This window comes from Physella acuta, unplaced genomic scaffold (assembly GCF_028476545.2).
Source record: "Physella acuta isolate Inbredline_101_S28 unplaced genomic scaffold, ASM2847654v3 ptg000144l, whole genome shotgun sequence".
Lineage (NCBI taxonomy): Eukaryota > Metazoa > Mollusca > Gastropoda > Physidae > Physella > Physella acuta.
This window is the reverse complement of record NW_026731663.1, coordinates 217,129-227,338: the sequence shown is the minus strand read 5'-3', so window position 1 is coordinate 227,338 and position 10,210 is coordinate 217,129. Positions and strand designations below refer to the sequence as shown.

The following is a 10,210-nucleotide window of genomic DNA, read 5'->3' as shown; positions in this document are numbered from 1 at the left end:
CACCTGACCATATCTGACCACATCTGACCACACCTGACCACATCTGGCCACACCTGACCACACCTGACCACACCTGACCACACTTGACCACACCTGACTACACTTGACCACACCTGACCACACCTGACCACATATGACCACACCTGACCACCACACCTGACCACACTTGACCACACCTCACCACACCTGACTACACCTGACTACACCTGACCACACCTGACCACACCTGACCACACCTGACCACACCTGACCACATATGACCACACCTGACCACCACACCTGACCACACTTGACCACACCTCACCACACCTGACTACACCTGACCACACCTGACCACACCTCACCACACCTGACTACACCTGACCACACCTGACCACACCTGACCACATATGACCACACCTGACCACCACACCTGACCACACTGACCACACCTCACCACACCTCACCACACCTGACCACACCTGACCACACCAGACCAATACTGACCACACCTGACCACCACACCTGACCGCACCTGACCACACTTGACCACACCTGACCACACCTCACCACACCTGACTACACCTGACCATATCTGACCACACCTGACCACACCTGACCACACCTGACCACCACTCCTGACCACACCTGACCATATCTGACCACACCTGACCACACCTGACCACACCTGACCACACCTGACCACACCTGACCACACCTGGCCACACCTGACCACACCTGACCACACTTGACCACACCTGACCACACCTGACCATATCTGACCACACCTGACCACACCTGACCACACTTGACCACACATGACCACACCTGACCATATCTGACCACAACTGACCACACCTGACCACACCTGACCACATCTGACCACACCTGACCACACCTGACTGTTGGGTTCTGGAATCTAGGGTATATATATATGTAGCGACAAACAAAGACAACTAACACTATATAAATATAATAATAACAATAAGATGTTTAATATAAATGTATACAGTAATAAGAATAATAAAAGAGCAAATGGAGTCTACAACATAAAATAACAAGATACTCAACGTCTCCCCGTCCACAGCCACAGCACAACTTCACATCCAGATCTCAACCCCACGTTCCACGTTCCACGTCCACAGCCACACTACAACCAACTGATTCACACACTGGCACACGCTCTGACACCCGTCACCTGACACACCTCACGTGAACACCTCTCGCTCCGTGTAAACACACTCAACCAAGGGATACAACTATACACTAAAGGGAGGGTACCTGTCGTTCCAGCACACAACACACACACACACAAGCAGGGGACATGTAAGGGACGTAACATCCCTCCCCTCCACCTTCAGATCTCTTTTTCTTCAAAGAGATCAAACATCTCTTGTTCCATTAGCCACTGTTGGTGCCCGAGCTCGACTACTTATTCTTTAGTCCTTAGAAAGCCTCGTTTTGACCGTGTGGCGTGTATCCAGCCTGGACAGTTTGATCCAGAGTGTGGCTTGTATCCAGCCTGGACAGTTTGATCCAGAGTGTGGCGTGTATCCAGCCTGGACAGTTTGATCCAGAGTGTGGCGTGTATCCAGCCTGGACAGTTTGATCCAGAGTGTGGCGTGTATCCAGCTTGAACATTTCGGTCCTGAGTGTGGACTATGGTTTTTCTCCGGCCGGGCACCAAGCTCGTGGTCTGACTATCTCAACCTATAATGATACATGTGAGAAGCCACAATAAAAAAAATTAATCAGCATAATCATTCTATACTGCATCAGTAATACATTTCTCAAACATTTCTCAATATAATCATATTATATTGCCCCAATAGTAAATTCTTTAACATAATCATACTATCTCCAACAATGATAAATTTCTCAATATCATATACACTAGTTGTCGTAAAACACTCTTGATAGATTGTTTGCTACAAAGTTCTCAGTTCCCTTGATATGTTTCACAGTACAGGCTAATTCCTGTAGTGCAAGGGCCCATCGGCAGATGCGTACGTCGCCATAGATGGTCATCTTTCCTTAAAGGCGATCAAACTGAGTTCCCTTCTCGATAGCCGTTTTAACTACATTAATCATCTCCAGCCCGTAATCATCATACACAGCTTCTGTAAAAAAAAAAACAAAGAAAAATTAACATTGATTGAATAAATTATCTTAACAAAAAACTTACCAAGGACACTACCTTTGTAAGGATACGCCTCCAAATTTCGTGCTTTACCTCACTCTCATATGAGAGTCTTTAAGCAGGGAAAAATTTCCTAACATATCACGCTGAGCTGTGGGACACACCCGTGATATGTGACCAACACCACCGCAGCAATTACACTTGAGATCATCTGATCGTTGATGTACATTTTCAGTACGCCAGCTGCACGCTCTACTGGTCCCGTTGGGACAGTTTCGTTGTATGTGGCCTGGCTTTCTACAGCTATAACAGGCGCCTGTATCTATATCCATACTGCACTCTTTGGCAATATGACCTTGTTCATTGCATTTGTAGCACCGATAAGGTCTTTTGTTGTTTCCATACTCCACAACAGCTCTTTTCTCTGACCTATTTCGCCAAGTAAAGCCGCTATTACTATTGCTATGACAATCCCTGGCATAGTGTCCATAACGTCCACATGCATAACATTTACTGTTCAGGCTGATCTTCCTAACACCATGCATAGGCTGTACACCAGCTAGTCATGCCTGCCGTTTACCTGTTTCGTTCTTGTCCCGTCTAGAGGTGGGACAGACTCCCGCTGTATGATTAACTCCCCCGCATGAGTAGCACTCAATTTCTTCCGTGGAAGGGCAAGTGTGGCGTCCTGGAGATCGCGGTGTCTTGTTTTGCCAGGGTATCCTCTCTGCTGTAGAACTTGCAGCGACGTACGGAGGGGTTTGGTGTACTGGCCTCGTCACTCTAGCGTTTTGAGTGCTCTTATAGTTGTCAATAACTTTGAGATTATCTTCCACACTTACCTTAGCAGCACCATTCAGCCTCTCCAACAGATCACACGTGACAACCGATTTTATACGATCAACTATCAGGAGGTTCACCAAGTCCTCAAACGTTTCTTTTGTCTCCGACTGCCGGACCCACGCTCTCAAAGCGGCTTCTGTGTTGACTGCGAAGCTTCTCATGTCGTCGTGTGTTGGTACCAGCTGGTGGAATCTGACCCTATACTTTTCCTCGTTGAAACCTGCGTGCGTGAATAACTTTACCTTTACTGACTCGAAGTCATGATGCAGGTTCAGTCCCGTCTCAACGAGGAAAGTCTTCAGTTGTCCACTCATCTTGTCCGTCAGAAGGAGCGACCAGTCCTTGGGGTCAATGCCTTGTCTCTTTGCCTGACTCTCAAAATGCCTCACATACGCACCCAGGTCTTCGTCCACCGTCATCGCCGCCACATCCCTCAAGCGGGGTACAGGGTTACATACCTTTGCTACAACCTCGACCTTCGCATCTTCCACTCTCCTCAACTCTTCCTTTACCCACTCCGCCAAACTGTCATCGGTCAGCCCGATTAGCTTTCCCTCCTCCTTCAAGTCACTTATTAGCTGTCTTCTGGCACTCCTGGTAGTCGCCATACTAAGCGGACGGGCCCCCAAATGTTGGGTTCTGGAATCTAGGGTATATATATATGTAGCGACAAACAAAGACAACTAACACTATATAAATATAATAATAACAATAAGATGTTTAATATAAATGTATACAGTAATAAGAATAATAAAAGAGCAAATGGAGTCTACAACATAAAATAACAAGATACTCAACGTCTCCCCGTCCACAGCCACAGCACAACTTCACATCCAGATCTCAACCCCACGTTCCACGTTCCACGTCCACAGCCACCCTACAACCAACTGATTCACACACTGGCACACGCTCTGACACCCGTCACCTGACACACCTCACGTGAACACCTCTCGCTCCGTGTAAACACACTCAACCAAGGGATACAACTATACACCAAAGGGAGGGTACCTGTCGTTCCAGCACACAACACACACACACACAAGCAGGGGACATGTAAGGGACGTAACACTGACCATATCTGACCACACCTGACCACACCTGACCACACCTGACCACACCTGACCACACCTGACCACACTTGACCACATCTGACCACACCTGACCACATCTGACCACACCTGACCACATCTACCCACACCTGACTACATCTGACCACACCTGACCACCACACTTGACCACACATGACCACACCTGACCACACCTGACCATATCTGACCACACCTGACCACACCTGACCACACCTGACCACACCTGGCCACACCTGACCACACCTGACCACACCTGACCACATGTGACCACACCTGACCACACCTAACCACACCTGGCCCACACCTGACTACACCTGACCACACCTGACCATATCTAACCACACCTGACCACACCTGACCACACCTGACCACACCTGGCCACACCTGACCACACCTGACCACACCTGACCACACCTAACCACACCTAACCACACCAGGCCCACACCTGACTACACCTGACCACACCTGACCACACTTCCCCCATGTCCTCAGGGATGACGTTCGGAGCCTGCAACCCCAAGCTGGGCTACACCGTGTCCAACATACTGGGTAGCCACTACCCCGAGAGACTGGGGCTGGTTATCTGTGTCAACATCAACCCGGTCTTCAGAGAGGTACATTCATTATAACTTTACAAACGTTACATTCGCCGTGGAAGTATCTAAAGTAGCCGATACGTAACGGATAAATTACCGATAAGGTAACCATAGGACGTATGTTTGGCTTCGTTACAAGATGGTCACGAGCTTGTTGAATAAATGTACATGACTGTCATATAAAACGTTGAACCCAAGCTTTTAAGGTTTTGTGATGTTAAACGGTATGCAAGCCTTATTCAAAGAAAGAAAAACTACTGAATAAACTAGGGCGGTTATACATTCGTGCAAAATGTTATGTAGCATTCATCGGGTAGGGATAATTTACATTTTGTTATATTGTGTTATATGAAATAGTCATAGAGGTTCATCTATAATGTGATGTTAAATACCGTTTAATGGGGTAGGGGGTGGGCAGAACATGTCAAACTTGGTATTGTGTAATGTGTATTGGCTGACGTAGGTTTAACACTTACCTGTATTTTCAGCTGCAGCTGGACCAACCTTGGCCTATAGAAGAGCTTACCGTTTGTCTACTACAGGAGTGGACAACCAATCAAACGAAGCCGTTAGCGCTTGAAAAGAGCGAGATTAGAGTTCGACCACGAAGAGCAAAGGTCACGGCCGTGACACTGACCCCACAGCCAGAGACCCAGATCATCCATGAGGTCCAGCTGGGGACAGACCACGTGAGCGTGACGTATAGAGGCTGGACAGTGAACAGTTTCCAGAAAGTTCTTTTCCTGCTCTTTTTGTTTGTTAACATGAACGGTGAGTTCAATGGTTTGCTAGGATGTCACGATTGTAGAATACACGTATGAAAAGGTGGTGGTGTAAATGTAAGAAGTGAAGTGAATAGAGTGAGTGAGTGATCACTGATTAATTGATGAAGTGAGTGAATGATGACAGAATGCAGTGAATGGAATTTCTAGAGTGAGTGGGTGATTGGAGTGAGTGGTGTGAGTGAATGGAGTGAGTGAATGGAATGAATGTGAGTGAACGAGTGAGTGATTGAATGGATAAGTGCATGCGTGCGTGTGTGAGTGCTTACGCACATGCGTGCGTAAGTGAGTGGGTGCGTGTGTGGGTGGTTTGGTGTTTGTGTGAGTGAGTGAGTGAGTGATTGAGTGAGTGAGTGAGTGAGGGGTGAGTGAGGTGTGAGAGAGGAAGGGGAGAATGCTATTAATATCACCAATCTCTATACAGAAGTGACAGCAGAACGTTGTAAGAACGAAACTTCTTACGCCATAACTGCATCCGCCTTTGGACATTATATGAAACTGGAATGGGCAGAAGGTGAATTCTTTTACTGCCCTGGAGCTTGCTGTGGAAACAAGTGCTGCCCAGATGAACCAGACTACTCTCCCTTAGTACTATTCTGTGTGCTGGTTGTTTTGACTCTCGCTGCTGTTTACTCCTTCTCTCGCCGTAAGCTTTGGGCAACTGCTTTGTTTATTTTTTGGTTTATCATTATTCTGGAGTGCTGATTGGTGTTTTAATTATCTTGTTTGAATCATTACCTGGCGCGGGTTTACCGGTCGTTGTATTGTGTGGTTTATAGTCACCTCGCTTGGTTTATCGTAGAAAGTCAGGTCTACAATCCAACTGCCTTGTCAGTCGTTTTTACTTCGAGGCTTCATTTCAGTTTAGTTTTGATCACTCGACCATAATTGGTTGACATTAATTGGTCGTATCCCCTAAATAGTACCAACTTTAATTAGCTATTCAGGATTACCTTTGTGTAGCTTTTTAAAATAAATAACATCAAAATTTATTGTTTTGAAGTATCGCTTTTTAGAATTAAGTCGAGTGGTGCAATAAAAAGTATTACTTAAGTGCGTATCATGCTATTTCCTATAATTTATACTAGGCCTAGCCTATTTGTCTTTGGGTCGTCATTACCACGCTGAGAGAAGAAAAACCAAATTGTTTTTTATTTTCGTTCAAATAATTGTAATTTTCTAACATATTAAAGACAATAAATACATGGATCTTGTACACAAGTCTTAAGACTGTGTGTAAGAGAGTTACTTACCATAATAGTCCTGCTCCGCTCATAGTTGCCTCGTTAGCATTGGAGAATCACTATAGCCGGGGGGGGGGAGAGGGGGCTGAGAAATGGTATGTGCTTCCACTGAAACGACTGGTTATGTAACAATTTTTATTAGTCAGCTATATCTACGTGACCTAATCCTAGGGCCAGAGTCACACAACAGGATGTGGCTTAGAGATGCTTACATATTTTTTAAATCCATTGATGCTTGCAGTTGGTTAAATGGTCAGTAATCACACACACCAGACACACATCACACACATCACACACACCAGACACATATCACACACATCACACACACATCACACACACATCAGACACATATAATACACACATCACACACATCACACACACATCACACACACATCACACACACACACACCAGACACACATCACACACATACACATCACACACACACATCACATCACACACACACATCACACACACCAGACACACCACATACATCACACATACATCCCACACACATCACACACACACATCACACACACCAGACACACCACATACATCACACATACATCCCACACACATCCCACATCAGACACACACCACACACATACACATCACACACACATCACATCACACACACACATCACACGCACCAGACTCACCACATACATCACACATACATCACACACACATCACACACATACACATCACTCACACATCACACACACACACACATCACACACACATGCACATCACACATCACATACACATCACATACACCTACTTCACACATACTCACACATCAACACATCAAACACACACAACAACCAACACTGACATTGGCATAGATTGAAGGCTAAAGATTTCTGTGATGAAAAATTCCGCTACGCCTCTGAACAAACCTTGTACGGCGCTGCTACCCCAATTAAGAGCTTTCGTTCCCCGGAGCGTTAGTCAATGTCCTTATGTCGCGGTGACCTTGATGAGACAGCCCGTGAGTTGTACTCACAACTCGACCTTGACCTTTATGAAAAGTATTCGTAACCTCCTACAACACATCTCTTTTATTTGTTAATGGAGGTAATGAGTAGACTCATTTAGCAGGCTGTATAACCGACGGCATTTTTTTCACACCTGGGATAGGACCGTTTGTATGAGGCTAATGAGAATAATGAGCAGTAGAAGATCAAGGGCAAGTTGGGGGGGGGGGGGGGAAGAGGAATTATTTATTCCAAGTCTATATTATTAAAAAAGCACTATATAAAACAAGTGTGTCTGAAAGGTATACATGGTGAGAGAGAACTAGAAAACGATGTCTTTTTTAAAATTTGAATTGCAGCTTTTCTAGATTTTGGTTGTGTACTTTTTCGTGACAATCTTCGGGATTGTTCTTTTTGACATATATATTTTTATAAGTAGTTTTATATTTATAATTAAACAATATACAACCTATTTACAGTCTTGAGTCAGTGTAGTGTGTATGTTCGCTCAACTTTATGTTGTTGTTGGTGGCATAATGTTGATTGATGAAACTACAAGACCCTGCCACTTATGTTCGTGTTCTTGTAGACTTCCAGTACTGGAACCTTTGTCTTGTTCGGGATCTGGCCGTGTTGTATCGAGTTCGAACCCCAAGACAGATTAGGCTCGATAGATAGCTGTAGACAGCAACTTTTCTAGGAGAGACAACTCCAAAATCAAACAACTGCTGTCTTGTAGTTTGTTCTTGGTTGGCAAATACAAAAAGAAAAGCAGGCTGAAATCGGAGCCAATGCCCTATTTGACGCATAACGCAATACTTAATTTGTGTTGAAGGGAATCCCAACGAGTAAGAAGAAGGATGTCAACAAGCGTTTTACAAAACTCCTTAAAGAACTATTTGATAAAACGTATAATAAAGACATCAATATTCTAACCTACATCTGCACAATACAGTGCTTTCCAGGGGTAACGTATCGAAACGTTTTGATTCTTGCTTGAGTTAAATAGAAACATTCTTCAATGAAAAACACAATGTCCATAACGAATTGAAAGCAGACAAAATGGCTACAAACATTGAACTTCACGGTGCTTATCACAAAGAAGCTAAATGAAGTTTTTATAAAACGGCAAGGAAAGGAAAGCCCAGGCTATACCTTGTTTGAAGAAGTGGCTTGTTTCGAATTTAAATTATTTTTGTCAGATACATGGAGTGCGGTAAATTGCTTTATTTGAAAAATCTGAATCAATATCGCGATAACACCAATGCAACTATTGACACAAATTAGTTCAGCATAACCATAAACAAAATGAAGGATGGTTTCGCTAAGAGACGTGAGCAATTCAAAACAAACACATTCTACAAACACAGTCAACCCTCTCAACACAAGTACAAATAAGATCAGCATTTAGTCATTTAGAATTGATGCTGGTTCGCTTCAAATACGATAGCTTATAGTTTTTTTGCAAATGTATACTAAAATGTAAAGTTAAATTTACTACAGATTAGATCGCTTTATTTCTTATAATAGTACTTAGTTTAGGTGTTTAATCTACTGCTAAGTCTCTGCTTCAAGAAGCAGAGAAATCCACACCATTTCTACACTACATCTGTTAAGGTAGTTTATCCAGGGGAACCTACTCATAAATCACTAACTTGGATTGGTAGGGCAAAAGTTATGTCTTCTTTTTGTTAAATTAAAATCAATTTTAGATTTAGACATTCTTTTATACCGCGCGAATAGAAAATTGTTAAAAAACAAAATAGTATCTGTTGGCGTATATACTAAACTTAAAAATTACTTAAATTCTAAAAACGTAAAAATTGTGTATAAATAATAATTTAAAAAAATGAAAATATAATAAAAATAATATAAGTTATTTTGTATAGAAGCTTAAAAAATGCCAAGTAGCAGATACTTTTTATAATTAAGAGTTATAATAGCATAAGTCAAACCATTGTTAAGAAATCTCTTTTAATATATTCATAAATAGAGAAAGACAAAAGTCTTTATTTTGACCCCTTGTTTATATTGTATTATGTGGGCAAAATTGTTTTATTTAAAAATATATTAGAAAACTATCCGCCTTGAAATCCTCCTCTACCACTTTTTTTTTCATCACCGACTGCATCAAATTTCTATTCCTAACGGAATAAAGCACCCACAGCCATTTGCCTAAAACGACAATTGTATGAAAAAAGACCTTCTAAAATCCGCCCATGACTCAACAAGCCTAGACCTAGAAGCTGACTACTTATTGGTCTTAGGACAACACAGTAACCTAGGACAACACAGTAACCCTAGGACAACACAGTAACCCTAGGACAACACAGTAACCCTAGGACAACACAGTAACCCTAGGACAACACAGTAACCCTAGGACAACACAGTAACCCTAGGACAACACAGTAACCCTAGGACAACACAGTAACCCTAGGACAACACAGTAACCCTAGGACAACACAGTAACCCTAGGACAACACAGTAACCCTAGGACAACACAGTAACCCTAGGACAACACAGTAACCCTAGGACAACACAGTAACCCTAGGACAACACAGTA

The 10,210-nt window shown here is 43.3% G+C and overlaps 1 protein-coding gene across 1 annotated transcript; it reads right to left on the bottom strand.

Annotated features, from left to right (window-relative positions):
* Window positions 1-1,808: 1,808 nt before the first annotated feature.
* On the bottom strand, window positions 1,809-3,832 carry LOC131935455 (uncharacterized). Its single transcript, XM_059291849.1, has 2 exons — window positions 2,962-3,832; window positions 1,809-2,099 (listed from the first exon to the last, which is right to left on the bottom strand). The coding sequence occupies exons 1-2, from the start codon at window positions 3,568-3,570 to the stop codon at window positions 2,067-2,069; spliced, it is 642 nt and encodes a 213-aa protein (XP_059147832.1). The 5' UTR covers window positions 3,571-3,832; the 3' UTR covers window positions 1,809-2,066.
* Window positions 3,833-10,210: the final 6,378 nt, after the last annotated feature.